At 36.0% G+C, this 22,042-nt stretch overlaps 2 protein-coding genes across 2 annotated transcripts; one reads left to right on the top strand and one right to left on the bottom strand.

The window, feature by feature from the left end:
• Window positions 1-13,149: 13,149 nt before the first annotated feature.
• On the top strand, window positions 13,150-17,084 carry LOC140872991 (cellulose synthase-like protein D1). The gene is made up of 6 exons (XM_073275936.1): window positions 13,150-13,760; window positions 13,952-14,381; window positions 14,559-14,942; window positions 15,117-15,492; window positions 15,588-15,975; window positions 16,058-17,084. Exons 1-6 carry the CDS (start codon window positions 13,168-13,170, stop codon window positions 17,022-17,024), a joined length of 3,138 nt encoding a protein of 1,045 aa, XP_073132037.1. The 5' UTR covers window positions 13,150-13,167; the 3' UTR covers window positions 17,025-17,084.
• A 695-nt stretch (window positions 17,085-17,779) lies between these two features.
• LOC140872992 (putative vesicle-associated membrane protein 726) lies at window positions 17,780-20,493 on the bottom strand. The gene is made up of 5 exons (XM_073275937.1): window positions 20,004-20,493; window positions 19,039-19,180; window positions 18,853-18,973; window positions 18,691-18,753; window positions 17,780-18,113 (listed from the first exon to the last, which is right to left on the bottom strand). Exons 1-5 carry the CDS (start codon window positions 20,191-20,193, stop codon window positions 17,967-17,969), a joined length of 663 nt encoding a protein of 220 aa, XP_073132038.1. The 5' UTR covers window positions 20,194-20,493; the 3' UTR covers window positions 17,780-17,966.
• Window positions 20,494-22,042: the final 1,549 nt, after the last annotated feature.

The raw sequence follows: 22,042 nt of genomic DNA on the forward strand, positions 1-22,042 counted from the left end.
TCTTCGAGACGAGCAGTTGTACGCCAAGCTGAGCAAGTGTGAGTTCTGGATGGATAGAGTGGTCTTTCTTGGCCATATAATATCCAGGGAGGGGATTTCTGTTGATCCAAGCAAGATTGAAGCGGTACTTAATTGGTCGTGTCCGACGACGGTTGCTGAGATCCGTAGTTTTCTGGGTCTAGCAGGGTATTATCGCCGCTTCATTCTGAACTTCTCTCAGTTAGCTCGACCGTTGACGCAGCTTACCCGCAAGGGTGTGGATTTTGAGTGGTCCTCCGAGTGTGAGGAGAATTTCCGTGAGCTTCGACGGCGGTTGACTTCTGCGCCGGTGTTGGCATTACCGTCAGGATCTGGAGGGTATGTAGTATACACGGATGCTTCTCTTCAGGGGTTAGGTTGTGTCCTGACTCAGAATGGGCATGTGATTGCATACGCTTCTAGACAGCTGAAGCTTCATGAGGACAACTATCCAGTCCATGATTTGGAGTTAGCAGCCATTGTGTTCGCTTTGAAGATCTGGCGTCATTATCTGTATGGCGAGAAATTTGAGATCTTCACCGACCATAAGAGTCTCAAGTATTTGTTCACTCAGGCGGAGTTGAACATGAGGCAGAGACGTTGGATGGATTTGCTTAAGGACTATGATTGCGAGTTTAAGTACCATCCGGGAGCTGCTAATCTCACCGCTGATGCTTTGAGTCGCAAGGTGCGACTATCCGCACTTCAGACTTGTTCGATGTCTAGTGCGATCAGTGACTGTTGTACTTCAGGTTATACCTTCAAGCATAAGAAAGGTATGCAGAGTATCCAGATGTTTGCGATATTATCTGAGCCAGCCTTGTACTCGCGGATCCGAGATGCTCAGATGTCTGATTCGAAGACCCAGCGTTTAGCTCGTCTAGCTAACGAGGGTAGCTCGTCTGGATTTCATTATCAGTCAGATGGCTTTCTGTGTTTGTCTGGTAGGCTTGTGATTCCTCAGGATGAAGAGTTGCGAGAGGAGATTTTGTCTCAGGCGCATCGCACTAAGTTGAGTATTCATTCTGGGAGCAACAAGATGTACAAGGATCTACGTACTCGTTTCTGGTGGAAGGGAATGAAACGCAATGTTTATCAGTTTGTTTCGAGATGTTTGGTGTGTCAACAGGTCAAGGCAGAGCACCGACGACCTGGAGGCTTGCTTCACAGTCTGCCTATTCCTGAATGGAAATGGGAGTTTATCACTATGGACTTTGTGACCCATTTACCGGTATCCCCGAAGAACTGTGATGCTATCTGGGTTGTGGTGGACCGACTCACCAAGTCAGCGCATTTCATTGCCTATAGCCGAGAGTACTCTGTGGATCGCATGGCACGGATGTACATTCAGGAGATCGTCCGACTTCATGGAGTGCCTGTGAGAATTGTCAGCGATCGGGACCCCAGGTTTACTTCTAGATTCTGGGGGAGTGTTCAGCGTGCGATGGGTACTACTCTCAGTTTGAGTACTGCCTATCATCCGGAGACTGATGGTCAGTCAGAGCGCACTATCCGTACGTTAGAGGATATGCTTAGAGCGTGCGTCATGGATTTTGGTTCAGCCTGGCAGGATCATTTGCCGTTGATCGAGTTCGCTTACAACAACAGCTATCATACTAGTATTGGGATGGCACCTTTTGAGGCGTTGTATGGGCGACGTTGTCGCACTCCACTCTTCTGGGAAGAAGTGGGGGAGAGACAGGCTGAGGGACCGGAGTTTATCCAGCAGGCGATAGACATTGTTGATCAGATCAAGAAACGGATTAAGACTGCACAGGATCGTCAGGCCAGCTATGCTAATATCAAGCGTAGGCCCTTGCAGTTCGAGGTCGGGGAGAAAGTGTTTCTGAGAGTGTCACCTTTCCGCAAGATTCTCAGATTTGGCCTTAAGGGCAAGTTGTCTCCTAGATTTATCGGTCCGTTTGAGATCTTGGAGAGCATTGGCGATTTGGCTTATCGACTAGCTTTGCCACCGCATCTGTCCAGTATTCACGACGTGTTCCACGTATCTCTGTTGCAAAGGTATGTGGCGGATGAATCTCATATTCTGTAGCGGTCTGAGGTTCAGGTAGACAAGGATTTGACTTATGTGGAGAAACCTCTTCGTATCCTGGATTATAAGGATAAGGTTTTACGGAACAAAGTCATTTCTTTGGTTTTAGTTCAGTGGCAGCGCCGAGGCACTGAGGAAGCTACTTGGGAGCTTGAGGACAGGATGCGTAAAGACCATCCTGAGTTGTTTTGATTTCATTCTTTAGGTTGTATTCAGTTGCAAACTCTGTAAACGTTTGATTTGAATAAAGAATGTTTCTGATTTCTGTATTTTTGCATTCGGTACTTAAGATCTGATTTCGAGGACGAAATATCTTAAGTGGGGGAGAATGTAGTAGCCCGTAATCAAAATCAGTAATTAAGGAATTAATCATAATTACTTGGGTAGAGTTCGGAAGCTCCGAAGGTGAGTTCGGAAGCTCCGATCAGGATTGGAAGCTCCGAACAGGATCGGAAGCTCCGATCAATATTACGTCAGGCATGACGTGTGGCAAGATCGGAAGCTCCGATCAGGACCGGAAGCTCCGATCACCCCTATCCGGAATCAACAAGTGATATTTTGACACGTGGCAGATCAGGATCTTCGAAAGCTCCGATGGCAGGATCGGACGTTCCGATCGAGGTTCGGACGTTCCGATCAAGGATCGGAAGTTCCGATCGTTGTCTATAAATAGAAGGCCGAGGCTTCACTTTCAATTGCCAATTCCGAGTTCTCCTTTCCATTCTAGTCCTTTTGGAGCTGTTCTAGTCTTCTTAGGCTTGGTCCGGAGGTCGGCGAGGCGTTCGATAGTCGTAGCGGAATTGTGCCCAAGTTCTGGAGGCATCAACATCAAAGGGCTAACGACGGACGAAGGTATAGCTTTTGCTTCCTATAAATATTTAGGAGTATGCAATAGCTTAGTTAAGGCTTTTAGAGCACTTTAATGATAGTAGTATCATTTGGCAGTGTAGAGCAGACTATAGGCGTGGACCTAGAGTTGGTAGAGCTTACACTGTATTGAGGTACGAAAGTACTGTTCGAGATATCCTGACTGAGTATGCATGTATTATGTAACTGCATGATTTATATGCCATGATATTATGCTGCATTCATTTGCATCTTGCTGTATCGCCTTCGAGATGTCTGTTTGTAGGGTTGTACCCTATCCTGTTAGTGGATGGACTTCCATCGATTTGGGTCCGGCGTATCCACGGTTATCTCGGTATGGGAGCCACCTCCTGAAGCGATGGCACAACGTGCTACATACCAGGGCCCGGTCTGTCTCTGTTATCTGATCCTTGACCTCGAGTCTATAGGGAGTTCACTTTGCATGCATGTATACTCATACTCTCGTACTGAGCGTTTTATGCTCACGTCTCGTACTCTGTATTTTTTGGACACCCTATTCCATGGGGCAGGTTTGCGATTGGACGAGGAGGGTGGATCCATGAGGGGCTAGTCAGTGGTTGGCCAGCTGGAGCTTCGCTTAGGTTTTATTACTGTTGTTCGGGTTTTTACAGCTATTCGATTTGGTTGTATATTATTGGATAAATTACAGATTCCATTACTTGGAATTGTATAATGTTTTTGGTTTCCGCAGTTTTATTCTGATATCTGTTTTATTAAGTCAATTGCATGCCTAAGTTCTGTTTAGTAGGTGATCCGGGTAAGGGTCACTACACAACAATACCTATAATCCTGGCTGGAAGAATCATTCGAACTTCACGTGGAAACCTGTAGATCCTACTGCCAACACGTCCAAGCCTGTGGAGAAAAAACCATCCTTTGAAGAAATTATGATGAAGTATGTAGCGGGTACTGAAACTCGTCTACAAAATCAGGAGGAAATGTTGCAAAAGTTGAAAACACGGATGAGCCAGATAGCGACACAATTGTCAACTAGGTCAGCAGGATTATTTCCTAGCAATACTGAGATGAATCCAAAGGATGTCAATGTTATTCTGGCGGTTACTAGATCGCAAGCAGAGACTGCAGAGAAGAAGACTGAGGATGAGGAAGCAAGTGAGCCAATCAAGGAAAAAGGGATAGAGGAGGCATCAAAGCAGGCAGACTCGATGCCTACGGGCAAGAAAGGTAAGTCTTCTAACCCAATTACTAATGATAATATTGATTTGAGTAAACTTCCCTTCCCTCATAGAGCAAAGAAACTGCAATTGGATAATCAGTTTGCAAAATTTTTAGAGATTTTCAAGAAGCTTCATATTAATATTCCCTTGCACATGCTTTGGCTCAAATGCCCAGTTATGCAAAATTTTTGAAAGAGATTTTGTCTAACAAAAGAAAATTGGTGGATTTTAAAACTGTGAAGTTGTCAGAGAAATGTTCTGCTATTTTATAAAATAAACTCCCTCCGAAACTCAAGGATCCCGATATATTTTCAATTCTATGCATTATTGGAAAATCATTTTTTAACAAGGCTTTATGTGATTTAGGTGCAAGTATAAATCTTATGCCTTATTCAAGTTTTGAAAAGCTAGGAATTTGTGAAGTTAAGCCAACCACTATCTCCCTGCAATTAGCTGACAGATTTATAAAATATCCAAGGGGGATTGTGGAAGATGTGTTGGTTAAGGTTGATAAGTTTATATTTCCAGTGGACTTTGTTGTGCTTGATATGGAATAGGATCGTGAGATACCTCTTATTCTAGGTAGATCATTTTTAGCCACTGGAAAAACATTAATTTATGTGCGTAAGGGAGAATTGATTTTGCGTATGAATGATGAGAGTGTGATTTTTAATGTTTTTTAGAGCCTTCGTTATCCTGCGAACAATTCTGATTGTTTTTGAATTGATATTACTGATGAATTGGTTGAGTGTTCTCTGCATTAACAGTTGTCCGTGGATCCATTAGAAATATGTTCGACACAAAAAATGGATGAGGAGCATGTTATCGAGGAAGTTCATGAAGTGGCACAAGAGCTGAATCGGAGTCTTCCATTTGAAAAATTGTTGTGAAAAATACTTGCAAGAGTACGAGTGTCAAGTTTTAATAAAGTGATGAATCAAGTATCGTTCCCACAAGGAGTAAATTGAAAATATTCAGAGCTTGTAATTATAATAGTCCTAATTTTATTTAAAAAATTAAACTTTAGAGATTTGCTGAATAATTAAATAAATAGAAGAAATTATCAAGCTCACGCACACACAATTCTTAAAAGATTATCAATCAAAGAGAAATGGTCTAGAGGTTTTGATTTCACCTGGTCTCGACAATATTTATTCCTAAATAATCTATTTCATGAATTTCTTTCAATTAATAACCAAGAACACTTAAATTATTCTATTTCCCTCTCCCGAGCAACAAATAGAGTATATCGATTACAGTTCAATTTCAATATCCCTATTAAAAATATAGTTGTAATGATATGTGTAGCACGATGTTCCTTAATAGTTCTATTAAAGTTATACACTCTTCCGAACTATATAAACAGTTAATAGTGTAGTTTCTATTGATCTTATTCAAAATCCCCTCTCCCGAGTGCCGGATTCCAAATAAATATAACAACTCAATTTATGACCAGTAAATTGAGAAGACATTCAATTCTAGAAACACAATTAATTTGCAGAAATTCAATTCATTAAAATCAAATATTCATGAATATGTCTCAACCAGGCTACGTCAACCTCTAGACTAGAAAATTTTAGTTCATACTCAAATTCATAACCAACCAAATCATGTTTAATAATTCAAACATAATTCCACAATCAAACTTTTCTTTCTTTTTCTTCTTATTTTTCTTTGGCACCGGCGGATTATTCTCCCTTGGTAATGCTACTTTACTCTCAACGGTGCAACAACTTTCCATCGTTTTTGATTTATCGATCATGAACACCGTTTATTTGGATGGATTTCTAGCCTCCTTGAATAAATTAAAAATTACCTTCTCACCATCAACTCTCATCAACAGCTCTCCTTTCTTGACATCTATCTTGGATTCAGCCGTAGCCAAAATAGGTCTTCCCAATATCAATGACATATTTGCATCCTCCTTCATATCTAGCACCACAAAATCCGTAGGAAAAATAAATTTGTCAATTTTTACCAGATCATCCAAGATGATTCTACGCGGATATGTGAGAGATCTACCAGCTAGTTGCAATGCAATTGTCGTGGGCTTCACCTCTCCGAGTCCTAAGCTCCTGAAAACAGACAAAGACATTAAATTTATGCTCGCTCCTAAATCACAAAGTTCATTATTAAAATCAATGTTTTTGGAACCGGACCGGACCGGCCGGTTCGACCGGTTCAACCGGGAACCGGTCGGTTCTTCGGTCCGGACGAACTCCAAAAATCGGAAAACCGGTCCAACCGGTCAAAACCGGTTGAACCGATTTTCCGAATTTTTTTTTTTTTTTTAAAATTTAAGATTTTTTTTATTTTTAAAACTTTAAATTTATTATTTATATATATATATACATTATTATTTAGAATTTTTACTTTATTTAAAAAATTATTTTAATAATTATTGTTTTTTAAAAATTAAATAATTTATTATTTAAATAATTTATAATTATAATTGTTATTTTGAATATATTTAAATGTTTATTTAGTTTTCAAAATATGTTATATATATATATTTTTGTCTATTTATATATTTTTGAGTTTTTAAAATTTAAAATATATTATTTATTATATTAAATTATATAAACGATTTTCCGGTTCGACCGCCCGGTTAAAACGGTCCGACCGGTTGGACCGTTTTTTCCAGGTAAACCGGTTCGATCACCGGTTCGGTTATGAAAACACTGATTAAAATTAAAAGAACCAATAGTGTAAGGAATCGTAAAAATCCTTGGATATTTTAATTTATGTGGTATCTTTTTTTGCAGTAAAGTGCTGCACTCCTCAGTCAAATTCACTGTATCAAACTCCTCCAACTTCCACTTCCTAGACATTACCTCTTGCAAGAATTTTTCATAATTTGGCATTTGCAGAAAAGCATCAGAGAATGGAATATTGATTTGGCAAACTGTTCATCCAACGCTTTCTTCTTGAATCTCTGAGGATAAGAAAGTTTCTGCTTAAACATGGGTTTCTCTTCAGGTTCACTCTTCAACTCCACAGGCTTGCTCTCACCACTCTTATTCACACCAACTTCAGCCTCTTCCACATTCTTCTCCTCCTTCTCCACTACATATTTCGGCTCATTGACTCCAACTTCTTTCCAACTTATCAATGATATGGCTTTACTGTGTTCTAATGGATTCACCTCAGTATTACTCGAGAACTGACCTTTGTTTTGATCTTTCAGTGCATTTGCCAACTACCCAATCTGTGTCTCCAAAGATTTTATCGTGAAACCCATATTTCTCATATGCATCTCCAAGCTATCAAGACGAGACTCAGTCATTGCCTTCATTTTCCAGACTCCGCAACAAAAGTACTAACCACATCCTCCAAAGATGACCTCCATTCTCCCTTATTTGTATTAAATCTTGGAGGGGGATTCAATACATTCTAATTATTTGCATACAAAAAATTCTCGTGATTACGCAAATCAAGATGATAAAAATTTGGAACATGGTTACCTCGATATCCTCCATAGCCTCTGGTGTTAATGTATTGCGCCTCGTTAGGAGTGTGCGACTTTGCAAAATTTACAGCCTTACTTTCAGAATTTCTATTACTCATAGTCGCTATCTGTTAAGTCAATGACGAGACTTGAGTAGATAAAGAAGTGAGAGGATCCACTGCATAAATTTCGACTGATTTTTGGATACCAGCTCGTTTAGTCGACCACTGAAAGTTGTTGATAGTCATTTGTTCCAGCATCTTGTACGCCTGAGCAGGATCCTTTGCAAATATAGTGCTTCTAGCTGCAGAATCCACATACATCCTTGTGGTGCATTCAGTCCATTGTAAAACAATTCAATCTGCTCCCAATCTTCAAATTTGTTGTTAGGAAACCGTCTCAGCAAGTCCCTGTAGCACTCTCATGCCTCATACAACTGCTCAGAATCATGTTTTCTGAATGTGCTGATCTCAATCTTCAGTTGGGTGGACTTAGTAGGTGGAAAATATTTTGCAAAAAATTTAACTGTCATGTATTCCCAAGTAGTTATGCTCCCAAGTGGTAGTGATTGAAGCCAACATCTAGCCTGATCCCTGAGAGAAAAAGGAAATAAAAGTAGTCTAATAATATCCTCAAAAACTCCATTCATTTTTACCGTATCTGTAATCTCCAAAAATGTCCTCAGATGCAGATGAGGATGAGCAGTAGCACTTCCATTCAACTGGTTTTCCTGAACCATGTTAATGATTACAGGCTTAAGCTCGAAATTGTTAGCATTGATGGTCCCACGAGCTATGCCAAAATAGTGAGGTTGGATCACTAGTTTAAAGTGATCTCTGATTGGCACTGTAGGATGTGGATTGTTCTTAGCCATTGCTCTCAATTCTTCCCTTAAACTGCAATTCAGAAAACCAAAACGAATCAGTAACTAAAAAAAATAACAAAGAAAAATCTAAATTAAAATCTAGACTAGTTGGTAACAATACTAATATAAGTTCAAATAAAATACTCCCCGGCAACAGCGCCAAAAACTTGTTGCGTAATTTCTTGCTCGCAAGTGCACGATGTCAAGTTTTAATATTTAGTGAGTAGAATATCGTTCTCACGATGAGTATGTATTGAAAAATTATAAATTACTTGTAATTAAAATAGGCTAAACTTTATTTAAAAAATTAAATAAGAGAATTTTGATTTTAAACTTAAATAATCAAGAAAAACTAGTAAACAAATCACACACTGAGATAAATATCAATGAGAAAAAATATCTAGAAGATTTGATTTAACTTAGTTTCTACAACAGCTACTTCTAATTAATTTATGCTCATGAATTCCTTTCATCTAATAACTAAGAACACTTGCGTATTTCTATTTCCCTCTCCTGAGCAACAAATAGAGTATATCAATTAAACTTTGATTTCAATATCCCTATTAAAAATCTAAGCTTAATGATATGTGAGAAACAATGTTCTTACACAAGCTCTGTTAAAGTTATGCACCCTCCTGAGCTATATAAACATTAACAATGTATTTTCTATTGGTCCTATTCAAAATCCCCTCTTCCGAGCACCGTTTTCAAATAAATATGACAATTCAGTTATTGATCAGGTAATTAAAAGACAATCAATTCTAAAAAACACAATTAAATTAAGGGAATTCAATCAAATAAATTAAAAAATTTTAGAAGTTGTCTCGACTAAGCTATATCAACCTATATATTTAAGAATTTAGTTCATGATGCAATCTAAACAAACACAAACCATGTTTAGGAGTTTAGACATCAATATTCAGAATTTAAGAAGTAAAGATAACGAGAAACGAAGCCAAAATAGGGTCCACGTCCTTCGTCTTTGATCTTTTCTCTTCACTTCCTTGTGCGCATCAGCTCTCTCCCTTCTTTTCTCTCGTTTCTCCTGTTGTTTGCGTGCGATTTGTGTTTTTCAAAGTGCGGCTGCTGATCTTAATGCATTTTTTCCCTTCTCGTGCATGTTTTTCTTCCTCATATGCATGTGGTTCCAGCCTCTTTTATGTTTCCTCGAAGCCCGTAAAAGAAGCCCAACAAGTCGAGAGTTTCCAAGTTCTGAAATTTTAGTTTTTTTCTTCACACGCTGCAAAACAAAAGCTCTTGATTTCCTAGCGCAGAAACGCTTCCTATTCGATGATTGAGCGCTGCTGCTCTTGTCCATAAGCGTTGCTGCTCTTTTTTTACGTACCCTTAGCGTTGCTGCTCTTCCACCTTAGCACGGCTGCGCTTGACTCTTGAACAAGAAGCGCTGCTGATCTTCTTCACTTGCGCGGCTGCGCTTGTTCTTTGTGTCCAGGGCGCGCCAGCAACCAGCGCGGGATCGCTTCCCTTTCTCCATACACGCACAGAATTCTTGCAAAAATCATATCCAGAGTTCTAGCAGTTAGATCAAGCTGAAATTTTGACAGCAGCTTTAAAAATATTTAACTTCATTATGAACGGTGAATATAGGATTTGGATCTCTCTAGCATCTCCGATAATATACCAATTTATTTCAATATTTTTGGTGTCATGCCAATTTACGTCACTACAAAGTTTTTTCATTTTTAAAATTATAATTTATTTTTAAATTCAAATAATTTAACATTATTTTAATAGTAGTTAATTTCAGCGCCATACATTAATTATTATGTCATCACATTCAAATGCATCGATCTATTTCTTATTTCCATATCACTTACATGTAGTATTGTAGATATATTAAGAATAAATATCAATAAATTATTGTCTTCAACAAAATTTTTCTATGTTGTTTTATTTATTATATTTTAAAATATAATATTTATATTAATTAATAGTTATATCTGATCATCTTAAATAAATGGTTTCTAAATCATTATTATATATACATGATAATTTCACTATGTATTATTAATTAATAGTTTTAATTATTTTTTAATATATGTTCTAAATTTATCATATTTAACTAAAATTTTCTTTTCTTTTCTTTTACCAACTAAAAATTAAACATTACAATTATAATGAAGATACTTTTATAATAACTTTTTAATTATAAACATTTCATTAATAGGCTGTATGATTTATTCTATTCTTTTTATTCATTTTATAAATAGTTTGATTATTGACATATTACACAACCCTATCACTATTTAAAAAAAAATAACATGTAAACATATGAGGAAATATTTTAACAAAATATTTTTTATACAAAAATATAAAATATAATAAATTAATCTCCTTGCCATAAAATTTACATATTCAAAGTATTATTTGTAAATAAAAAATTTTTTTCTCAACTTTTATACTAAGTATTACTTAATGATAATTGATATTTTTATTTTCAATCATTTGAATTTTTTAATTTATACCGAGTAGATAAATTATGTTTATCTAACAATTTTATTTAACTCTATTAAAACTAATGTTTGTTTACAATTTGCTACAGTTTTATTAATCTATTGATTTTTATATCAATTCATGTGTGCGTGTGTGTGTGTGTCTGTGTGTATATATATAAATAAATGCGTAACATTTCATTTATTAAAGTAATCATCTAAATGCATGATATTTTATTTTTATATTAGAATGTATCTTTCGTAAAAATAATATAAACAATTATTGGGTTATAAGCTACACAATAATAAATTTATATGACCATTGTTTTTCTTTGAAATAATTTAACCATTGTTTAAACAACCAAACTAATAAAATAATCATGAAAAAAATAATATAAGTATAGAATATATTATCAAACGCATAGAACTTTGAAATAAATAATCATAATAAATAATTGAAATAAGTATTGAAATTTTTATTAATTGTCTAGTTACTTCAAATATTTTGAAATTTTTTGAAAATACTATATAATTTTTACAATAATCATTTATTTATTTTGTAAACTTTTTATTAATATACTATTTGAATTGTCCTCATGATAATTTATTTTTATATTAGAGTGTATCTTTCGTAAATAAATATTAACAATTATTGCTTTATAAGCTATACAATAATAAATTGACATGACTAATGTTTTTATTTGAAATAATGTAACTATTTTTTAAACAACCAAAATAATGTCATAATCATAAACAAAATAATATAAGTATAAAATTATTAAACGCAATCATAATATTGAATATTTGTGTAGTTACATAAAATATTTTAAAAATTTTGCAACATAAATAAGTAATTTTAGTGAAAATACAATATAATTAATTTTCACTATCATTTTGAATCATTTATCCAATTTTTGATTGAATAATAATAAAATAGTATTAAAAAATTTATATTAGAATCTTGCAAATACATGAACGAAATAAAAAAAAATCATATAATAACATATAAATTTTATGTACGATAATTTTTTAGACAATCTGACACAATCAATAGTAAAAAATGTACGTAAGTTATAGAATTAAATAACTTCTATTAAGACGAAAGTTAAATGTGTGATATTATGACACCCAATCAATTATTACATCCAATCAATTGTTTTGTGTATTTTTTCATTTTTGTCCCTATTGTTTTTGTAATTTTACTTATATAACTCTCATTAAAATTCCATTCAAATGAAACAAAAGGATAAACATGTATATACACATTGCAAAAACTTTGCCCCTACATTCATATTTTTATAGTAGGTAAATATAATATATATATATATATATATATATATATATAGATAGATAGATAGATAGATATATAGATATAGATATTTAACATTTATACACATACTCCTGAAATTTTCCATTTTATGGTATATTGAATCTAATGAATTTCATGTTAAAAAAATCCTAATGAATTTCCCCTTTAAAAATTCTCTTAAAAGTTAAACGTAGTTGGCAAGTGATTGAATTCCACGTCACACAATTAGCATTTGGAACAAGAACTGCTATCCTAATTTTTTTTGTTTTTGTTTGTTTTTTTTTTTTAATGATGCGAGAACTTGCGGCCATTATTTTTCGAAACAAACTGATTAAATCTCTAAAGTAACGAAATAGCCTATAAATCACGCTAGTAAAATAAACCGCATTGGACAAACTCTGTGCAACATAGACTAATTCAAAAAAGTGTTGATAAGGGTATCGAATAGCTGATATGTGACCAAGTGCTTACATAGTACTCCACCGACTTGGACACCTTTTGGAGGCGAACGGTTACCCTAGTTGGTTTTCAATTCAACGATTTATTCGATGGTACCATTATGTTCTAAGGATTAATCCAATGGCATACAATAGACCACGTCTGATCTTCATGCATTCAACGTCTCCGCGTAGCTACAAGACCAAAGTGTACAAGGTAGAGAGAAAGAGAGAGGCTTGGAGTGAAAAAAGGTTTCATGTCCATTGCATGAAATGATACTTTGACACCACCTATTTTTAGCATTTTCTTTGCCATATTACCCTTTCTTCATTACCTTGCACCATTTTTTTTCTCACCATTCTTCTTTGAAAAATATATATTCGGACTATTTTCTCGACTTTCCCCAAAATTAAGATTCAATATATATCCTTGAAAACAGACCATAAATGATATGATGTATATCTCATCCAAGATTCTGTGCGTTCATATGGACAACTAACCGAAGATTTAGCATTCAATGGCGACATCATCCGGTCCAAGAAGGCAATCCTCCTCGGTTGACCGACCGCCTATAAAATTCGCTCGTCGGACGTCGAGCGGACGTGTGGTGAGCCTTTCCCGGGACGACGAGATAGATGTCCCCGGAGACTACGCCACCCAAAATGACTACATAAACTACACGGTCATGATGCCTCCTACTCCAGATAACCAGCCGGGAGTCGATGCGTCTGGAGACAAGCCCGACGGTCCGACATCATTCAACGCACCGCCGTCGAGATTGCGCACGGATTCACAACATATTAGAACGGCCAGCCAGGGTGGAAACGAGGATGGTGGCGGTAATATGGCCGGAAAGCTAGATCGCAGGATGTCGGTCATGAAGAACAATAATAAGTCGATGTTGTTAAGGAGCCAGACGCAGGATTTCGATCATAATCGTTGGCTCTTCGAGACGAAAGGGAAGTATGGGATAGGGAATGCTTTTTGGCAACAGGATGAGGATTCATTCGATCATGATACTGGAATGAGCATGCAAGATTTCATGGACAAGCCATGGAAACCACTGACCAGAAAAATTAAGGTTCCTGCAGGGGTACTCAGCCCATATAGGTGAAATATTATATAATATTCTAGCTTACATATAGATATATACAGGCCATTATCACTTTGTTAAAATGTAAAAATATATTGAATTTTTTTTCTTTTTTTTAAAAAAAACACATGCTATTATTTCTTAACATTATTAGCTTAGAGAGACCTGTCTCCACATAGTATTTACTGAATTTTCCATGTACGTACAGATTGCTTATCGTGTTCCGAATGATCGCACTGGTTCTCTTCCTTTCCTGGAGAGTACGGAATCCTAACGAGGATGCAATGTGGTTGTGGGGAATGTCTATTGTGTGTGAGATATGGTTTGCATTTTCTTGGCTTCTCGATATCCTTCCGAAGTTCAATCCTATAAACCGAGCTGCGGATTTGGCTGCTCTTAAAGACAAGTTTGAATCGCCTTCTCCCGCGAATCCAAACGGACGGTCAGATCTTCCTGGGGTAGATGTTTTTATATCTACGGCTGATCCAGAAAAAGAGCCTCCTTTAGTCACTTCTAACACCATTTTATCCATTCTTGCTGTTGAGTATCCTGTTGAGAAAATATGTATATACATATCGGACGATGGTGGGGCGATTCTCACGTTTGAGGCCATGGCTGAGGCTGTCAAATTTGCCGAGGTATTGTTACATCTGCAAGTTATATCATGACTCGTCGAGTACAATTTGAAATTCCATAGTCTATGTATTAATGAATTAGCAACTTTTTTTTTTTTTTTTTGTAAAATGTTGCTGATACATAATTTTATACTATGATAATGAGTAATTACTAACTCACTAAAATGTCTTGATCAACAGATGTGGGTGCCATTTTGTCGGAAGCACAATATAGAGCCAAGGAATCCAGATAGTTATTTCAGCCAGAAAACAGACCCGACGAAGAATAAGAAACGTCTTGATTTTGTAAAGGATCGGCGGTGGATCAAGAGGGAATACGATGAGTTTAAGGTCAGGATTAATGGCTTGCCTGAAGTTATACGCAAAAGGTGCGAAACTTATAACAAAAACGAGGAGATGAGGGAAAAGAAACTCATCAGAGACAAGAACAATGGTGTTCTGCCACCAGACCAGAAAATTGAGGTCACCAAGGCTACGTGGATGGCAGATGGGACGCATTGGCCCGGAACCTGGCACAAGCCTGTGATTGATCACTCAAAGGGAGACCATGCTGGTATTTTGCAGGTGCCCAAAACATTAAAAATGAATCATTTCTTGATAAAATTTCACTTGAACTCCAAAAAATATATATATCGTAGGCATTGTATTACACTTATAAATGTTCAAGATAATAGCAGAAGTTTATGTCAAGGTGTTTTTGAAAATAAATTTTCTGATTCTTAGCCTGTTTCCTAATAGATTATGAGCAAGGTACCCGAAAATGATCCAGTAATGGGCGGTCCTGATGAAGGGAGATTGGACTTCACAGGTATTGACATCCGGCTTCCCATGTTTGCCTATGTCTCACGAGAAAAACGACAGTGTTATGATCATAACAAGAAAGCTGGAGCCATGAATGCTCTGGTGAGAGCGTCGGCCATACTATCCAACGGACCGTTCATTCTAAACTTGGACTGTGATCACTATATCTATAACTCTATGGCTATTCGGGAAGGCATGTGTTATATGATGGATCGGGGGGGTGACCGTATCTGCTACATCCAGTTCCCACAAAGATTCGAGGGAATAGATCCCTCAGACAGATATGCTAACCATAACACAGTCTTTTTTGATGGTGAGAAAAAGTGAACTTATGATTTGTGTATAACATCAACAGAGTTGGACCTGTTAGATTGATTTGTTCAATGAATTTGATATTAAAAAATGCAGGAAATATGAGAGCCTTGGATGGACTCCAAGGTCCGGTGTATGTGGGAACAGGATGCATGTTTAGGAGGTATGCATTGTACGGTTTTCATCCACCAAGGGCAAGTGATTATACAGGCATCATTGGACAAAACAAGGCGCCCGCGAAGAAAATCCAGCCTGAATCAGAAGAAGAGGAGCCGCTAAACGAGCATCCTGATCTGAACTTACCGAAAAAGTTTGGCAACTCCACCATTTTCACTGATTCTATACCAGTTGCTGAGTTTCAAGGACGACCGCTCGCTGATCATATCTCAGTCAAGAACGGTAGGCCTCCCGGTGCACTACTTGTTCCACGTCCACCCCTTGATGCCCCTACTGTCGCTGAAGCAATCGCTGTCATTTCTTGCTGGTAAATTTGTGACTCACACTTTTTGTTCATTAGCATTACAATTTACCTACCTATACACTCACTTCATTATCATCAATGATAGGTATGAAGACAAGACAGAATGGGGAGACAGAATAGGTTGGATATATGGATCAGTGACGGAAGATGTGGTCACAGGCTACCGAATGCACAACCGCGGGTGGCGTTCAGTTTATTGCATAACGAAACGAGACGCCTTTAGAGGGACCGCGCCCATCAATCTCACCGATCGTCTCCACCAAGTGCTCAGATGGGCCACGGGATCAGTCGAGATCTTCTTTTCACGGAACAATGCCTTGTTAGCAACCTCGCGCCTCAAGTTTCTCCAACGTATTGCATACCTAAATGTTGGTATCTACCCATTCACATCTATTTTCCTAGTAGTCTACTGCTTCCTCCCTGCTCTTTCCCTCTTATCCGGACAATTCATCGTCCAATCACTCGACATCTCGTTCCTTGTCTACCTCCTGATCATAACCTTGGCACTGATGTTCATTTCCCTCCTCGAAGTAAAGTGGTCCGGCATTGGCCTAGAGGAATGGTGGCGGAACGAGCAATTTTGGGTCATCGGGGGCTCAAGCGCGCATCTAGTGGCTGTGTTACAAGGCCTCCTAAAAGTCATAGCCGGGATCGAAATCTCATTCACTTTAACCTCAAAATCGGTAGGCGAAGATGAAGATGACATCTATGCAGATCTTTATATTGTGAAATGGACCGGTCTCTTCATAATTCCACTAGCTATCATTATTGTCAATATAGTGGCCCTGGTCATCGGGTCTGCACGAACTATATACAGCGTTATCCCGCAATGGAGCAAGCTTTTTGGAGGCGCCTTCTTTAGCTTCTGGGTTCTGGCTCATATGTACCCATTTGCAAAGGGACTCATGGGGAGAAAAGGGAGATTGCCCACTATTATATATGTTTGGACGGGGCTTATTTCTATTACAGTTTCTTTGCTTTGGATTATCATTAGCCCACCTCAGGGGAATAATAATAATAATGCTGCAGCGAATGGTGAGCTTACATTTTGATGTATTCGTGGCATTGGCTATTCTTACATTGTTGTAATTTCATAGTATTTTCAGAAACACTCTTTTGTAGGACACATAAATGCAATAGAATCACGCGCAACTTGTCGAATTTTGTTTCACACTGTAATCTTTCTACCTTCTTTACCTTTTTTTACCCCATTTCGGGATGTTTTATGAGTGTTGAGAGATTGGAATTGATTCCTCATAACTATAGCGTGAAAAATACAGATTTCGAGTGAATAGTAAACGAGGACAAACGAATGTCAGAATTCATGAGTGAAAGATGAGTGCATCCGGCTCACGAGCTTGATGAGTCGTCGACTTGTGAATATTTCGAGATTGTGTACAAACAATCATATAGGTGTTTTGATTTTCGTTTTTAAAATATTATTGTCTTTATAAGTTGAATTAGACTGTCGATGTACCGTGCTCAACTGATCAAGAGCATGTTCCCAAGCTTTCTGAGTTGTGTTGAGCTTCATTTTCATGAGCTAAAAGCCTAAAAATTTAAGCTCATTTGTTTTTCAGTGGACAGTGACAAGTTAACCGATGTATATGAATCGTCAAAATTAAGGACAGCTAACTAAATCTGATATACATGTGTAGATAGATTTAGGTAGTCTGACTTAAGAAAAAAATATTTTGTTACAAAAAATATAAATGCCAAAAATCATCCCGAATCAAACTATAAATCCGACGTGTACGTTTAGCTAATCATGAATCATATGAAAGCATATATTATGAAAGAACTCGAGTACATGCATATTAACACTTAGTGGCATGAAATATTCTCTTAAACAGTGAAGTATACACAAAAAAAATAATCCTACGTTTTAAACTCGTCACCTTCTGTAAAACGCTTGCATAATCTATACATCAGATTCTACTTGCAAAGAATATGATGTTCTTGGCAAAATAACTGGCAAAAGAGGCTAGCGTCTACTAAAAACACCTGAAGCCATGGCAAACAGTCAAAATGATGATTAGAATCAACGCTACGATAATACCAAACACGATCAGTTTTATCTTCATGTTGTGAATCCACATTTTCCTCCTCATCTTGGTTCCTTGCGTCCTAAAATCTTGAGCCTGAAACACGACGTAAAAACATAGAAAATGACAAACTCTTTAGAAAAATAGAATGCAACATATGCATGCCTGATTCGAGAAAGTAAATGACTCAACGCATGCATTCGTTCAAATAATATAACCATGAAATGTTGGGAGACAAATCTGATGATGGTTCTTTTTCTTCTTTCAAAATTTTCGACTTATAGGCGTGGAGATTATAATTTTTTTGGAAAAATCTCCCTTGTTATTACCACTATAAGCATAATCCAAAGATATAGTACGAGGCATTCTTGAAATTAGCGCTGATGTTAACTAAACAATTCAAATATGTGATTCGTTAAGCAGCTAAATAAAGTGTCACACGTCAATCTTTGTTCCCCATAGACAGGGCAAAGCAATTGCTGCGGATACAGATCAAACAAGGTTTATCTGAAAGAACATTTCTTGTGGATTAGGTTCTTTTAAGTTCAACATTTTATGCAAGAAATTATAGGAGTGGTGAAATACAGTTCCAACTGCAAAACCCATCATATTCTATATTTGAAGCCAATATGTTGCAACACAAATAAACACATGGAAGATCCTTCAAAGTAACCTGTGATCGGAGATTCTCGGTTTTGTCGACAAGTAGTTCAATTTTTTCTCCACGGTCAAGAACCTAAAGAACAGACAGTAAACCACCACGGATGCAATAAGTAACTCAATATGAATTGAAGCTTTTGAAGGCAAAGGATCGGAACTCTAGAAACTCATTTACCTTCTCAATGTTTTCCATCATCACACCTTTAACTTGAGAAATCTGATCCTTCACTTTAGCAAGTTTGCTAATCTCTTCGGGATGATCGACGCAGTACTGCATATGCTCTTTCAATTTTGGCCTAAAATGCCAAAAACAATATGGTCAAGTTGGAAAGCAAAGACTAAAAGAAAGGGAAGAAGATACCCGAATTCTCTTTTTAGGCCATTGGCGCCGGCAGTTGAGGCTTTTCCTCCTCCATATCTCTTGCTAAAATCATCCTTAACTCGCTCCAAAAAGGCCATTGGAATTTGCCTACCAGCGGACTCCACAGCAACGACACAATAGGCTACAAAGATTGAGCATATGTTACAAAAATCTAAGGGAAAAATTATTCAGTTGCTTCTTAATCATAGCCAGCAAAATAGATCCTAAACCATTTGAATTCGCAGGTAAACATTTTCGCTGCAATACTGAGGTGCGTAAGACACTTCATAAATTAAAAAATGAACCACAGAGCTATTAAGTTAGTATTTTATAGAGCTTTTAGAAAACATTTCTCATCTTTTCATCAACAAAATTTTGTTATTGCTCCAACAAGTTCTCCAAAACACTAAATAAATCATCTTATAACTCTCGGTAATTGTAGGACATTTAAAATATGAGGGAAATTGTAATTTTAATCATGTAAATTTGCGGTTTAGACCATTATCATATTTTAGTCTAATTTGTTATCTTTGTATTTTTTAATTGACATTTTTCGACATGATGACGAATGTGACCCTTCATGATAGATACGCGGCAACCAATAAAAAAATGAAAATTGAATGACACGTGGTAAGACCCAATTTGGACACCCGAGAAGACCAACATACACGACGAAAATCTCTATTTTCCCTTGGAAAAAATTAGGTAATAGATAGAAACTTGATGTATGTTTTAATTTTATGCAGAAAATTTTCACCTGAGGTTTGAACATTTTTATTTGGGCTTCCCCTTTGCGTGTCCAATTGGATAATATACAATTACAGCAAACAGAAGGACAAACCAAACAAACAGGTAAACTCCAAAAATCAAAACAAAACATAAACAACATCATTCAAATTTTATTTTTATTTTTATTTTTCTTGACAAAAGAAAGAAAACCAAATTAACTGTACGTAGGAACTTACTGAATCCATTATCAACGAGGTAATTAAACGTGTGATCATCACAATTGTAGGTGAATTTGTTATTCGAAGCGGGCAGCTTCTGCAGGCATTGAGAGGCAATGTTGGTGAAATTCCCCGTGAATTCCGTGAACTCTGCTAAGATCACCGTGCCCCTCGCCACGAAGCTGTAGATCAACGACTGCTGCCCCATCACACATGAACTTAAAAATCTTTTTTCTGAATCAATGAGAAAAACCCATCGTCCGAAATCGAACAAGGCGAAAAGGTAAGATCCAAGAATCGAGAAGGGGAAATGGGTTTGTGTTGTTGCAAGAATGGAGGGGAGAAAATGGAGGAAGTGTGCGGTGAACTAGCGTATGGTATTAGCATAGCATGCATATACAGCCCCCCATTTGATTTCCCTTCAAAATATACACTTTTGATAGCTGTCTCACAAAATTGATCCGTTCTCACTAGTTTTTTTGCCCTAATAATAAGAAAAAATGATAATGTGAAATCCCAATATTGATGAAAACTACGGTAAAAGAAATGATCTATCAAACCTCTGTGTTTTTAAATCTTGAACACATATACTCCTTATTGGAAATGTGCCAATAAAACAGATAGTTGTTATTAATTGCTAATTTTAAATAAAAAAATTATTTATTCTATTGTTTGATTGTTTTATGCTATTTTGCTTAAAAATGGATATCTATATAAAATCCATAATATATTATAGTTGATGTGATTTTAGTATATAAAAATTGTTATATACATGAGGATTAAAATCATAGATAATATATTTAAAATGTTCATCATTGATTAAAGTATGGATCTTTAATTGGTAATCATTAATGCGGTCTACTAATATTTTAAATATGAAAGTTTTATCCGAACTTTTAGTGTGGGGACATTAAGTAGAGGCATTTTATATTATTTAATTATATAGGACAATGACCGAATGTGATTTTAGAGTCTTTATTTAAGTACCGTTATAAAGACTTTAATCAACATCATTAAGATGATCTTATGTAGATCAATCTCAATCCTGAGTAATCATAGACTCCTTGTTTGTGTTAATGTGTTTCTTGATTTGTTCGTTAAAATATATTTTATTAATAGATTTAATACTTACATTTTGGAGACTCATAAATACATTCAGATGAAAATATGATTTACAGACATGGAATCCGTAACTTCTGAAAGGATGTTAAAATGGTTCCCTTGAGTATTGGTTCTAGCACTGAATAGTTTGAGCACTCTAATTCATAATTAGATTATGAATTAACTGTTCACTAGTGGATCAATGGTACTTAAGGTTTTAGATACAAACAGATGGGTAAAACGATAATTTCACCCAGCTCTAATTGTGAACCATGAACGGAGGATTGATTAACATATAATGATTATATCGATGGACTATTCAAATATTTGGGTAAGCATGTTCCATATTTCTCAAGAGTGTAGTTCCGGGTTTTTAGTGGAGTAACCTTGGAACTAATAAATTAGAGAATTAATTAAAGAGCTTTAATTAATTTTGTCTAAATTGATTGGAGCTTGAAATTATGGGTCCATGGTCTCCAAACCATCTTCGCGCAATCACAATGGATACTCTTAAATAATTAATATGATTAATTATTAATTCTCACAAATTGATTAAAAAATAAAACGGTTTATTATTTAATTAGGTTATATATTTTATATTTGTAATTTGATTACAAATAATTTTTTTTTTTGGAAAGAGCGATAATAATTATTTTAGATAATTTTGAGATGTTTTATAATTATTTGAATGTCAAATATTTTCAATATTAGAATTGGATATGGTTATCTGATTCTATAGAAATTCAAATAAGTTTGATTTTTTAATAGACATCAAATATTGGATATTTGACTATATTTACAAAATCTAAATTTTAAATTAGTTTTGTTTCTAGATTTTTGAGAACCATAATTTTTGTTTTTTTAAATTTGGTTACAAATTTGAAATTCAAAAGTTACGTAAATCTTAAATTAGTTGAGATTTTGATTTTGTTTTGATTTGATTTTTAATAATTAAG

This window comes from Henckelia pumila, unplaced genomic scaffold, assembly GCF_033568475.1.
Source record: "Henckelia pumila isolate YLH828 unplaced genomic scaffold, ASM3356847v2 CTG_525:::fragment_3, whole genome shotgun sequence".
In the NCBI taxonomy this organism is placed as follows: domain Eukaryota; kingdom Viridiplantae; phylum Streptophyta; class Magnoliopsida; order Lamiales; family Gesneriaceae; genus Henckelia; species Henckelia pumila.